The sequence below is a fragment of the Leptopilina heterotoma genome, unplaced genomic scaffold, assembly GCF_015476425.1.
Source record: "Leptopilina heterotoma isolate Lh14 unplaced genomic scaffold, ASM1547642v1 Lhet_166, whole genome shotgun sequence".
In the NCBI taxonomy this organism is placed as follows: Eukaryota; Metazoa; Arthropoda; class Insecta; order Hymenoptera; family Figitidae; genus Leptopilina; species Leptopilina heterotoma.
In genome coordinates, this window is record NW_025110882.1 from 1,116,040 (window position 1) to 1,129,324 (window position 13,285).

General features: G+C 28.2%; 3 protein-coding genes across 6 annotated transcripts; all 3 read right to left on the reverse strand.

Moving 5' to 3' along the window:
• Positions 1–2,452: 2,452 nt before the first annotated feature.
• Positions 2,453–5,583, reverse strand: LOC122499255 (LMBR1 domain-containing protein 2 homolog). The gene is made up of 9 exons (XM_043607478.1): positions 5,410–5,583; positions 5,002–5,318; positions 4,724–4,934; positions 4,326–4,502; positions 4,034–4,211; positions 3,752–3,933; positions 3,213–3,666; positions 2,998–3,120; positions 2,453–2,896 (listed from the first exon to the last, which is right to left on the reverse strand). The coding sequence occupies exons 1-9, from the start codon at positions 5,581–5,583 to the stop codon at positions 2,658–2,660; spliced, it is 2,055 nt and encodes a 684-aa protein (XP_043463413.1). The 3' UTR covers positions 2,453–2,657.
• Positions 5,584–5,615: 32 nt separating this feature from the next.
• Positions 5,616–6,620, reverse strand: LOC122499256 (BBSome-interacting protein 1). 3 transcript variants are annotated; one of them, XM_043607479.1, is made up of 2 exons: positions 6,496–6,620; positions 5,616–5,931 (listed from the first exon to the last, which is right to left on the reverse strand). In XM_043607479.1, exon 2 carries the CDS (start codon positions 5,910–5,912, stop codon positions 5,616–5,618), a length of 297 nt encoding a protein of 98 aa, XP_043463414.1. In that variant the 5' UTR covers positions 5,913–5,931; positions 6,496–6,620. The 3 variants fall into 3 exon arrangements, with proteins under 3 accessions (XP_043463414.1, XP_043463416.1, XP_043463415.1); XM_043607481.1 differs by having other exon boundaries at positions 6,458–6,597; XM_043607480.1 differs by having other exon boundaries at positions 6,437–6,592.
• A 4,115-nt stretch (positions 6,621–10,735) lies between these two features.
• Positions 10,736–13,276, reverse strand: LOC122499178 (protein aurora borealis). Of its 2 annotated transcripts, none has more exons than XM_043607341.1 (7): positions 13,033–13,276; positions 12,478–12,776; positions 12,075–12,363; positions 11,918–12,003; positions 11,654–11,845; positions 11,346–11,571; positions 10,736–11,270 (listed from the first exon to the last, which is right to left on the reverse strand). In XM_043607341.1, exons 2-7 carry the CDS (start codon positions 12,766–12,768, stop codon positions 10,801–10,803), a joined length of 1,554 nt encoding a protein of 517 aa, XP_043463276.1. In that variant the 5' UTR covers positions 12,769–12,776; positions 13,033–13,276; the 3' UTR covers positions 10,736–10,800. The 2 variants fall into 2 exon arrangements, with proteins under 2 accessions (XP_043463276.1, XP_043463275.1); XM_043607340.1 differs by having other exon boundaries at positions 12,478–12,785.
• Positions 13,277–13,285: the final 9 nt, after the last annotated feature.

The following is a 13,285-nucleotide window of genomic DNA, read 5'->3' on the forward strand; positions in this document are numbered from 1 at the left end:
CTTCCGCTCGATGAAGAACAAGGGAAAGAAGATGAAGACGAAGACGAAGACGAAGACGAAGAAGAAGATGAAGACGATGAAGAGGAAGATGGAGAAGAAGAAATCTCAAGTTACGAAGAAGAAGTTCCACAATCTCTTGCGAAAAAATATATTCCCCACGCTTCCTTTCAATCATTCAGAAGAGAAAATCAAAATTCTAAAATAATCCACAAAGCATCACGATTCATTTACAGTTCGGAATTTAATGACCCTGCGGAGAAGGAAGTAAAAAAAGTCGCCTACATCAATTCTGAATTTTACGACGATCGCAAATCAACGGATCAATTAGATATTGTTGATTACTACGAGAGATACAGTCCAACGACAGCAAAAGCATTAATAAACACTCTTCTTTTATCGAGAAAAGAAATATGCAAACAATGTGCAAAATTTCAAGACAGTCCTGTTTACAGTGATCGATTGATTTATGGAAAAAGAAATCTTTCTGCCCGTGAAATGATAATGACTCAATTTGAAAATATTGTTAATTACAAAACGAGTCTTCCATTAAGTAATTATCCACTTTATCCATCCCACTCTCTCTATTGTGGTGATTATATGCCGATCTTTAATTTACCCAAGACAAATGCTTCGGGAATTTTTTATTCAACAGCTCCATTAGATGTATTCGATTTGAAAACGTCCCTGGAACCGGATATTATTTTGGAAAAAAATAGTGAATTTAGTGGAATAGTTAATACTCATGTTTATCATCGTTACGAGGGAAATTACAGTCGTATTTCAATTAGAAATTTTCCCACCAATTTTGAATCAATTATTGGGAAAATTAATTTTGAGGGAGATTTTAATAGATTTGTGGATTATCACTATCAAGTGAAAATGAGAAATACAAGAGATAATTCAATAATTAGGGGATCGCAATCGTTTCGTGAATCACAACCAACTAGAACGAGTCTTTTGCTTTTGGAACCATTGATTTTTATGCCAAATTTCCCTCAGGGCAAATGTAATTTCTCTAAGAGTCCTATCGGTAATGCTGATAGTTTGACATTAGCGAAAATTGTTATTGTCTACACACTGGCCTTTTTCATTGTTACAATGATTACATTTTATATAGTTTATTTTACCTAGACAAGTACAATATTGTTTATATTTTATTTTTATTCATTTTAAATACGATCTAAGAATCTAAAAACTAACGGAAAATCGAAAAATTTAATTTTTTAAATAAGAAATTAATATTTCGATTATTTACTTCAATTGGCAAGCGATTTTGATTGCTTTATATTTCCATTTTTGGCTCACTTTCTTTTAATTTTTAGAATTTAAATTTAAAAATTTTTTTTACATTATTTTAGCGAAGGACTGGATTCTGAGCTTTTCTTTTAACTTAAAAAAATTATCGTCAAATCTGTGTTCATTTGTAGATTTTAGCATAATATTTTTTTCAATTTTGCTGTACACTTGTTTTATGATTTTAATGTTCCAATCATTATTTGAATAATTCAATTATTATTTAGTTTTAAATTCTTGTTTACAAACGTTAATAATTCTTTAAAGTTTTTGATTATTAACTATAAATATTTTAATGATAATTATTCAAAATTTTAAATATTTGAATATTCAAATAATATTATTTTAGTGCTCTAATGAAATGTAAAAGAGAAAAAGTTAAATTATGCGTGTATAGAAAAAAGTTTATCGTTGAATTATTGTGTTATTTAAAAAATGTTTATATAAGATTAATGAAATCTCACTGGTGTGATTTCTACATTAATAACAATTCAAATACTCATTGACACGATCAATTTGTTTAATCAATCATTAGAAAAAGGGGTTTTACATTAATCCGAGATTTATATTTTTTTAAATATATTTTTCCAACTATGTAAGTAGAAATGCGCTTATAGAACTTTTAAATTACACGAAATATTGTGAAATGAAAGAGAAAATAGTAAAAATAAAGAAATATAAATTTGTAATTGCTGTTTTTTTTATTGACACAATATTGTGATCATGAACAGAAACATAAAATTTTATATTATATATAAAATTGACAATACAGGTAAACTTTAAAGTGGAAATAATACATAGGTAAAATTTGTAATTATAAATAGTTATTTTCTTTTACGATTGGAAAAATTTTCCAGATATTCTAAATATAAATTATTGATAGAAATTTAATAATTTAAAAATTTTCTTTTTCTTTAATAATTTGTTTCTTTGAAACAAATTTTTATATATTATTATTTTTAATTGAATTGAAATAGAAAGTTTATAACTAAAATTTAGTTAAATTGACTTGAAGAAAGTATTCAATTATTTTATATTAATTAACTATCGATGATTTTCACTTTTTCAAACTCGAACTTTTCGTATTTTGTAAATTTTCTTTTATACTAGATTATAAAAATCATAAGCTAAAGGCCTCTTCAACACGTACACGCACATAATCATAAAAGGCAAATTTTTTTGCTTTTACCCACATTTACTATTTTTAAATCAATCTTATACCCTATATATAAATGGAATAATAGTCCATTTGAAAATGTACCTTCTATACAAAAGAAAAAAAAATTGCTTCATGAGATAAAAATATTTACAGTTCGAAATAATTGTTAATAAAATTTGTCTAGTTATGGAAAATTGTTCTTTTTTTAAATATCATCAAAAATCCCCCTAGGTGGATTCCCTAATTGAGAGTTGTTTATCGAGTATGATCTCGCATCCTCGTTATTAAAATCGGCTCCAGACTGATAACCACGATCGATACGACTATTTGCACCGTAACCTTCGGTGCCAAAAGTGGTGCCGACGTAGTATTCCGAGGGATCGAAATCACGTAAGAGACCAGCTCGTGCAGATTCCGTGGACTCGTCTCTTTTCATCGATATTACTGAGAAATGGTTTTTTTAAATATATATAAATATATATTACTTTTCGAAAATGTTGATTGATTATTTTATATCCATGCCTATTGCGTAACTGTAGACACACCTGTATCCGAATTTTGCCTCGACGTTCGATAACGAGAAGCCGCCGCCGATGAACTTCCAATTCTCTCCATAAACTCCCGTCGACGACTCATTGAGTCCTCCACTCGTTGACGTTTTCGCCTCTCTGAAATTTATTGAAATTTGAAATTTGTAAAAAAAATAAAATATATTCTTAAAATTATTTTCTAATCGAAAAATTAATGCAATTTCATTTACCTCTTTTAATTAATTCCCTTCCTTCTTCGACGAGATCAGAGGTGAGTTCATCATCACCAAGAAATTGTTGGAAGCCAAGCATCGACAATAGTCTACTTCCTAGACTGAAGTAAGTTGCCAGACAAAATGCCAGGATTGCCATGGGAAAGTAAATATTAAATCCGTCGGAAATAATACTAATCACGTCCATGTGACCCATTACCTGAGTGTATTGAGTTTCAAAATCTCGCATTTTAAAACGCTTTTTAATAATATGTGAGTCCATTTGAATGAGACCCAAAAAATTGAGACACATGGGAGGAGTGAGACGGCAGAACATCATACCGCTGAATATTAAACTGTACTCATCGGTTTGATGATGAGGTGCTAAATAGTATAAATTTAAAACTCGAATTTTCAGTACAGTTGAATAAGCACAATAACATAAATAAGCGATGATAAGAGTAGAAAGCACCTGAAACAAATTATTTTTTATTTAATTTTTAACTAATTATATTAATTGATAACCGAAAATATTTTTTTAAACATTAGCATCTTACTTCTATTGTAAAATAGTCGTATTTCTCGCTAGCTAATTGGATAAATTGAGCGAATATGGAAAGCACTGGACTATTATTGAAGAAAGTTACTTCCGACCAAACAACAGCAAAAGAAAGACAAGCAGCAACAATGGCAGCAATTTTTAAAACGTAGCTTCTCAAAAAGCATTTCCAATACCATTCTGAAAAAATTATTTCAATTTTATTATATGAAAATAAATTGTATTTTATTTTTAATTTTAATAAAAACAAATTCAATAAAAATGTGTTTAAAAAACGTACCAACTGAAGGATTGTAAATAAGACGAATCGGAAGTGGTCTTAAGACCGGATATGTAGATTTAAATCTCTTATCATGACTCGCTTGATTTTTAGCAACATCCTCTAAATCAATAATATTGTCTACCAAAACTCCCCACTGTGTTTCCGTTCTTTGTAATGTTTGTAAGGCTTTAATTGTCTGAAAAAAGAAATGAAAATCGTCTTTATTCAATTATTATTATTATTATTTTTTATTCCCAAGTTACCTTTTTTTATCTTTAATTATAGAGCATTTTTAAAAAACAGTATTCACCTGTCTATGTAATCGAATTAATGCTTTCTCAGAGGGTACGTCAAGAGGAGTATCTTCCGGTAATTGTCTTCTATTCATTCGATCCTTCAATTCAACTGGCACTTTGTGAAATATAGTCTCCAAATTCACGTGGAATGGATGACCAGGATTAATTGCTGCCGACGCAGCTTGTAGGGACTTAAAAATAACCAAGTATTATAAATAAAAAGAATTTACATCAACATGAATTTAAAATATTTAGTCATAATGTGATTTTATTTCTTTCGTAAAAATATGTTTTTATTCACACGATAACTAATTATTTTCGCCAATGTAGAGAAAGAAAAATTTAAGTAATTGGATTTTTTTATTTAATTTTCAGAATTCCGTCACCATATCCCGTCAGGAATTATTGATACCTCTAGAATATCGTCAACTGTTTCTTCAGCTTCACATTTTTCCATACTGAGTTTAGCAGCTTTGAAATAACTGTAATGAAGAGTATATCCTGGTTTACTGGCATTCCACAATCCACGTGGTACTTCGACTAAAGCGTATCCAAGTAACAGGACAAGTAAAAATAGACCCCAAGTGTTCGATGCTGAAGACGCAATTGCCTTTAATTTCGGTCTGGGGAAAATAAACATTGAATTAGAATTTAAAATTTGGGTTTTAATTGTTTTGGAAATATACATACCCGTCTAGATCTAATCCAGGCTTTAAGGCAAGATAAATAAGTAAAACACCACAAATAAAGAGGTAACTTCCATAATAAATTGCATTATCAATCAAAGCCGATTTTAATTTACCACGAACTGAAAAGTCACCAGCTTTAATGTACGATTGCATTAAGGGAAGAATTAGCCAAGTTAAAAATTGTGAGGTCCAATAAACAATTCTCCATAAATTTGGATAAACATCGTTTGGAACACGAGACCATGGTTCTAAACACGAATGTGATAGTTCCTCTGTTATATTACTTGTTGCATTGGACGTACATTGTCGATAGACGGTCTAAAAAGAAAAAAAAATATTCAACATTTAAAATAGTATTTATACTTTAAAACTATGAGTTCTAATTTATTTGAATTAAAAAAATTCTTACCGAAGATACGTCTAGTGGTAAAACGAAAATAATCAACAGGGAGAAATACCAAGCAATCAATACTGACAGTGTGACGACAATATGTTGTCTAAATGGATTTCCATATCTATAAAGCAATGTCACTGCCAAACAGAAGGCTAATGTGACTTCCGTTAATAATGGTCCAAGACTCATTTTTTTTTCCTTATCTTAACAACTGTATTTTTTTACTCTAACTCTTCTCTAAATGTTTCTTCTTCCTCTTGTGCTTCCTCAGATAACTCAACTTTTTGCGATTCTACCTGAACTTTCTGAGCTTCTTGAGCTTCCAGAATTTCTTGTGCATCATGTACTTCTTTTAATTTCTCCTCAGCATCTTTTTGCATTTTCTCCAATTTTTCTAGTGTAAAAGATTTCAATGGCATAAGTTTTGGTTTACAGAGAATAAAATCAGTTAATTCCTCATGACAAAGTATTCCTGATTTTGGTATAATTGTATCAATTTGTGAAGTATTCGTTGACATTTTCTCCAATTAATCGAGACTAGAAAGGAAAAAAAATTAATTTTAAGAATTGAAGTAATTTCAAGAAAACTCAAAATATTGATTATAGTACCTAATTAAATATTTTAAAAAGAAATGAGAAAACAAAGAGTGACTTAACCTAAAAAAATATCAATTGCATACGTATAATTAAATATTTTGAAAAACTTAAAATCTTGTGAATAAACAAATGGAAATAAATTAATAAATAATTAGACTTCTAGATCTGGAAAAATAGTGGACAAAAATGGTGAATATATAGACAAAACACGTGGGTCATAAAATAGCACTAACACACGATTTGTAAAAAAGAAATGTACAATAACAGTGATTTCGCAAAATCTAGGTGCAAACAAATTACATTATATACAAAAAGAGAAACAGGTAGATATAAATATTCAATAAATAAATATGATTCTAAAGTATTTCTTCTTGTGACTACAAAGTGACAATATCTGTCAAAATACTAAAGTGTCAATGCTACAGTTAATTATTTCAACTATAACCTGTTAATGGATAATAATCACTTTCTTATTCATCTTCAGCACAATAATTAAAACTTTACCATTGTCATTTTTTTCAACAATATTGTATTGTTTTTAGAAAGAAAAAATACGTCAACTACAACAAAAATATCGACTTTTGTAACTGTTTGTTAGTTCTCATTTTTCTGCGGTAGAGGGAACTTAATCTCTTCCATGGCTGGAAATGTCATAATAGTTAACGCAAATTCCGTAAAACAATGTATTATACTGTACCTATTGTATGTATTTTAAAAAATGGACTTAACTTTTAAAGAGAAAACATTATTGACAAATTATTGCAATTAAAAAATTAGGATACAACAAAGATAATTCTTTTTCTGAAACAAAAAAAAAGTTAGATACAAAATTATTGCAATTAAAAAAGGATACAACGAAGATAATTAATTTTCTGAAACAAACAAAAAAAATTAGACATAAAATTATTGCAAATAAAAAAGGATACAACGATGATAATTAATTTTCTGAAACAAAGAAAAAAAATTAGACATAAAATTATTCCAGTTAAAAAAGGATACAACGAAGATAAATAATTTTCTGAAACAAAGAAAAAAAATTAGACATAAAATTTTTTCAATTAAAAAAGGATACAACAAAGATAATTAATTTTCTGAAACAATCAAACAAAATTAGACATAAAATTATTGCAATTAAAAAAGGATACAACGAAGATAATCAATTTTCTGAAACAAAGAAAAAAATTAGACATAAAATTATTGCAATTAAAAAAGGATACAACGAAGATAATCAATTTTCTGAAACAAAGAAAAAAATTAGACATAAAATTATTGCAATTAAAAAAGGATACAACGAAGATAATTAATTTTCTGAAACAAAGAAAAAAAAATTAGACATTAAATTATTCCAGTTAAAAAAGGATACAACCAAGATAATTAATTCTGTGAAACAAAAAAACAAAATTAGACATAAAATTATTGCAATTAAAAAAGGATACAAGGAAGATACTTAATTTTCTGAAAAAAAGAAAAAAAAATAGACATAAAATTATTGCAATTAAAAAAGGATACAACGAAGATACTTAATTTTCTGAAACAAAGAAAAAAAATTAGACATGAATTTATTGCAATTAGAAAAGGATACAACGAAGATAATTAATTTTCTGAAACAAAGAAAAAAAATTATACACAAAATTATTGCAATTAAAAAAGGATACATTGTAGATAATTATATTCCTGAAACAGATTAATATAAACAAATCATGGAAATTATTAACAATATAAATTATTTTCGAAAATATTTAAATACTGCATTTAATTATTAAAAAAATACTTACCTTTTTTTACAATCACAATCTCTTGATAAACTTTATTTCTCCACATTTTATTTTCTTTTAACTTGAATCACTTAAATCACTTTTTTGTATATTTTTTTCATCTCTGGTCACTAAATTTCCACTAAAACCACTGAAGTCAGGGTAGCTTTATCAATTCTCCTGACAAAAATTTTTTTTCCTGACATTTTCCTGATTTTACTGCCAAAAAATTTTTCCCTGACTTTACTAAAAAGTGGTCACCCTGGAAATTGACACGAATCAAATTATTCACATAAGGTGAATAACAAAAAAAATCCGCGTTCTCAAAATCAAAGTGGTATATTGAAATACCAGAAAAAAAGAATATTATAATGAGCGCAATTTAGTGTTGATAGGCGAAAATTTTCCCAACACAATATTTTTCGCGACACGTACGTTTTACGATATCAAAAAATATTTGTTAAAAGAAAAATTAAAAACTCACTCGTTGTTGACTAACTTACAGAGAACTGCGATCAGCTATATGCATAATATCCATCCTGGAGCTGCTTCAAAACGTCTTTTCTTCAAGGGCACTAACACAAATACACGCCGAAATTAATTGCACTTTTATTATTCCAAGTGAATTTAACACGTGGTCGACGCAAAAAAAGTCCGTTATCGTGAATCTTTTATTTATTAAAAAATGCTCTCAAAATAAAAATCTAATGCGAAAACACTAACGCTCGAATAGAATTGCACTTCCGATGGCCTTCCGGGTCAAAACAAAGGATAAACTAAATGAATTTGGAGTAGTGTCGACAATGGCGTGACGTCACTATGCTTGGCAGCCATTTTGTTTCTACATTTTTCTTCTAATTTTATCTAACATTTTCTAACATAATGTGATATATATATTGCTGAAATGTTCGAAATATTGCTGAAAATTGCTAATTCTGCAACAATATGTATCAATATTGCTGCAATGTTTGATATAAACCTGAAATATTAGCGACAAATCGCGGCGCGTATGTCGCCTTCTTTGGGGGGAAATTAATACAAAATGGCCGACACACGAGACTTCAATGTAAATTTTTAAGAAAAATGCGAAATAAATATAAATTTTTTTGTATCCGGACAAAATTTACGAAATCAGAAACTCTAATTGTATAATTGTAAAGATAAATTAGTTGTCTTCGAATTTAATACGAAAAAGATGCGCACCACGAGGCACCCGAATGCCCGGCTCTCGTCAATTTTGTCAATCGCAAATGAATCAGAAAAATGTGACCAAATTTCCCGTTTAAAGTTGAAATTTGATAAGAAAAATATTTTTAGAAAGAATGTTCTCACTTTTATTAGTGAAAAATCGAAAAAGAACAAAGGATTGCTAGGCACTTGTTGCAACTTGTCGCAACCTGTCGACACGACACGAGACAGAGCGCCACTGGCGGACAGTCTTGGGATTCACGGCCATATTGCTAACGCACAGTGACGGACCACCAACTACTGTCGCCCTGCACTAAGAGAAAAAAGAGAAATAAAATTCCAAATTAATTTGTAAATAATACTAAAAATTAGATTTTCTTTTTAAAAGCACTAATTTTCATTCGTCCGTAGCGCTACACTTTTCTGAAACACTTTTTTATATCAAAATCAGTAACGGCAACACGGATGGGAAACAATAAATTTCCACAACAACAATAGAGCGCATGCGCGAGAAAATTTTTTTCATTGGTTACAATGCGCGCGTTTATTTAAAATATACATATTTTTAAAATTAAGCGCCTATTTTAACCAATAAAACAATTTTCAAACGCATGCGCAATTGTCATTACTGAATTAAAATACGAGTCATCTTTCTTTTGTTTTTTGATTTCAAAACATTTCAAAAAATTAAATAAATTGTGTATCAATTATTAATATTATTAAAGCTTCTTAGTTCTTACTATTAAAAACTTGAAATTTTTACTTTAATTTATTTTAGTAAAAATAAAGCAATACTAAAAATATACAATAATTTTTTGTTTATAAAAAATATGGGTAATGTTTGAAATTAAAACAACATATTTAATAATTAATAATTGGAATAATATATTTCCATATTTTATAACAAATTCTTAGCCACGAATCACACACATAGTAATACAAATTATAAAAAATGAGTTTAATACAAAACTATTTCCTTTTTATTTGCTAAAAATGCAAAAATTTTCTATTTATAAATAATAATCATTTTTACGATTAAAAAAAATCTTAACGAGGTAGTATTATTGGAATTAAAATTACACGAATAAAAAAATTGAAATTTAAAATTTCGCCTTTTAAGAAAAAAAATAAAGATAATTAAATGATAATCCTAATGAACATTTTCTTACTCACAATTGACAAAATATTCATTTCCTATTTTATATTTAATAAAAAAAAAGAAAATAACTCGAAATTACACTACAATTATTAATTAAAAATTACTATTACGGAGAAAAAAGGGAAAACATTGCACAATTTTTTTAATAGAATTTTTGACGCAAAGTCAAAGCTATTCACACAAAATTCTCAATTAACCGTAAAAATAAAAAATAAATAAAATACTCAAACGAATATGGATGAATTTGTGTTTTGTCAATGAAGAATGATTTTTTTCTTTTAGCAAAGAAAATTTAACAAAAATGAAATTTACAATTATTTAAAAATAAAATAACGAAAATTATACCTAAAAACAATGACTTGTGATGGCAGTGTTAAAATTGCGATAAAATACTTAAGATTTACAGTCGTTTTTCAAATATCCGTCTGCGCCTTTTTTTTAGTTGAGATCAACTTGGGCACATTTAAGGATTATCACACAATTCATAACAATTTAGTACCATTTCTCTATTAAAATTATTAACTGAAAATCATATACGAATACTATCACAAATCGTATTAATTTCAATTTTAAAAAAATCCCCTCCTATCAATATTGACAAATTATAATTTCATAAAACGAAATAAAATCTTCTAATTTTCCATTTAATTAATTGTAATATTTTTTTTTGTAAAAACAAAAAAAATTAACTCACTGTCCTTGAATATTTCATTCACGTAGAAATTTCGACGGTGTTGAACTACACATGTATTTCATATTTTCCTTCCATTCGATAAGTCCATCTTCAGATGGTAATAATTTTTCATCCCAGTGAAATCTTTCGTGAATAATCGATGATGTGGTGTAACTCTCGGTGTTATTGGTCGTATTATTTATACTACAAGTATGATAACCTGTATCTTGAGCGGAATTAAAAACACTATTTTGATTCGATGTTACTGATAGAGTGAAATTTTGTTGATATGTACAATTATTATCACTGGAAATAGTTTTACTCCAATCGTTGATGAATTTTGGTCTTTTCAATAAAGAATCACATTCATAATTTGGGGGAAAATTCTCTTTTTCCTTGATTTTTGATTGATATGAATTCTCCAAATGCATTGTCATGTCAATTGTTTGATTTTCTTCGTTGAAAATATGTTTTTCTATTTCCACTGGTTTATTTTTAACATTATCTGAAAAAATATTTTTATTATGTATTGAGAATTATTTTATTATAATTATATAAACGGAAATGAAAATTAATATACCTGTAGGTTCTTTTTGACTTTCCTCGAGTTTATCAACTTCCCTGACAGACATATCGATACTCATGTCGGTTGTAAAATCCAATCGGGCTGCAGTTCGTACACGAGATTTGACACTGTCGTATGACATTTCATCAGCAGCTTCGCTAATTGGTGACATATTTACAGGTGACATGTTATCAAAAGCTAAAGGAGTTCCATGATTCCTTCGTAAATTTCCCGAATTACCCTAGAAATAAATTTTTTGAAAATTAATTTTACTCAAATATTAGTTTATGTTAAAAATGGAGATTTTTATTTTTTAGTCTTACTCTCAATGGTGTTCCATGATTAAGCATTCCACTTTGCATAGGACTGCAATGAATCATACTTCGCGAATGTATCGGTGACAATAAAAATGAAGATTCCGTGTCATCCTCATGAGTATCGTCGTGAGCAAATAGTTTTCTTCTTAAAGAACTATTACCACTTGAATTTGCCTCATCACTCTCCACATTTTGTTCCTAAATCAGAAGAAAGAAATTATTATCTTTCAAAAGTTATTATAATATTTTTACTGTTAAAATTATGCCCACCTGAGTAAATGTGAAATAAGGTTTCAAAATTTCTTCGACATGTGGAGGTAAATTTGGCGGAAGAGATAAAGTTGTCTGCGACCAAGCTAAATGGAAAAAAAGAATTAATTTACCTTAATTAACAATATTTCAAATTAAAGTTTCATGAGACACTTACAGTCTTTTTTCAAACTCTGTGACTCCTTGGCAGTATCACTGTAACCTCTAAGTGGTGTTTGCATATCAGTTTTCCTAAAATTGTTTTTCTCACCATTATCCCAAGGACTGGGAATAATTTGATTCCCTCTGAAGAATCTATCAATTGCATCCTGAGCTTCCCTCTCAATTTCTGGATCAGTGCAATGTGGCTGCTGAATTGGAAATTCTTCGATTTTTGCCGGCTGTATATTAGCCAATTCATCTATATTCCAACTAAATCCATTGGATTCTGGCGAAGTATCAGAGACCTATTTTTTGAATAAAAAATTCTTCAATCAAACTATTTAAACTTTTTCGATAAATTTTGTTAAAATTGGAAATATTTTAAATATAATAAAAAAAAATTGACATACTGGTCTTACCTTCGTAAAGACAGTTGGACTAATTACAGACAAATGTAACCTGTTGGTTAATTCCGATTCAAAAGGATTTCTTGCTACAAATTTCGTTAATCCAGAAGGTGGAGTAATGTGATTAGGCAAAAGGGTAAAACATGCAGAACTATTTTTATAAGATTTAAATCTCTTATCTGCTTGTTTCACTGGAGTTGTAAATGAAACAGGACTTCTCATCGAAACAATATTATGCATAATATCATTTTTATTTGGAGTAACCCATTGCATTTCTTGAGACGGAGATTTTTTCGAGTTCATTTTCAATTCTAGAAGTACTTAAAAAATAATCATTATTTTACAATACATTTTTTCATAGTAAACAATAACAGAAATAATAATACTCTCTTTTAAAATTATGCCTGAAAACCGTTAGAAATTTTCAAATTTGTACACCGAATGAAAAAAGTACTTTGACATAAGTTTATGGTTATGTATCAAAAAGGCAAACAAAAGTCCCATTAATATTTGTTCCAAAATTTACTGAATTATATATTTCTATGTGAAAAAAAGAATAATATTTACCTTATATTGGAAGCTTGTACTGGAAAACAAAATAACTGCCGTTTGTAAAAAGTTTATTTTTCATATGTATATTGAGCACGGTTAAGGTATATTAATCACGAATTTTCACGGATTAATTAACAGAGTATTAAACAGTTTTCATAAAATTTATATCACTATGACTTACTATATATAATTATATGTTTAAATCATTTAATTAAAAACTACTTAAAAAGAGAACATTTTGTCTGGCATCCTTTAGTCAGGGATGAGC

Bases quoted from the DNA above. Each gene is read 5' to 3' on its own strand.
- LOC122499255 (XM_043607478.1), bottom strand. From the start codon at position 5,583: ATGAGTCTTGGACCATTATTAACGGAAGTCACATTAGCCTTCTGTTTG. The intron at 3,934-4,033 runs GTACGTTTTTTA...TAATTTTTTCAG, and splicing joins TATTTACAATCCTTCAGTTG to AATGGTATTGGAAATGCTTT. The intron at 3,667-3,751 runs GTAAGATGCTAA...AATTTGTTTCAG, and splicing joins ACGACTATTTTACAATAGAA to GTGCTTTCTACTCTTATCAT.
- LOC122499256 (XM_043607479.1), bottom strand. From the start codon at position 5,912: ATGTCAACGAATACTTCACAAATTGATACAATTATACCAAAATCAGGA.
- LOC122499178 (XM_043607341.1), bottom strand. From the start codon at position 12,768: ATGAACTCGAAAAAATCTCCGTCTCAAGAAATGCAATGGGTTACTCCA. The intron at 12,004-12,074 runs GTAAGTGTCTCA...TTTTCCATTTAG, and splicing joins ACAGAGTTTGAAAAAAGACT to CTTGGTCGCAGACAACTTTA. The intron at 11,846-11,917 runs GTGGGCATAATT...CTTCTGATTTAG, and splicing joins CTTATTTCACATTTACTCAG to GAACAAAATGTGGAGAGTGA.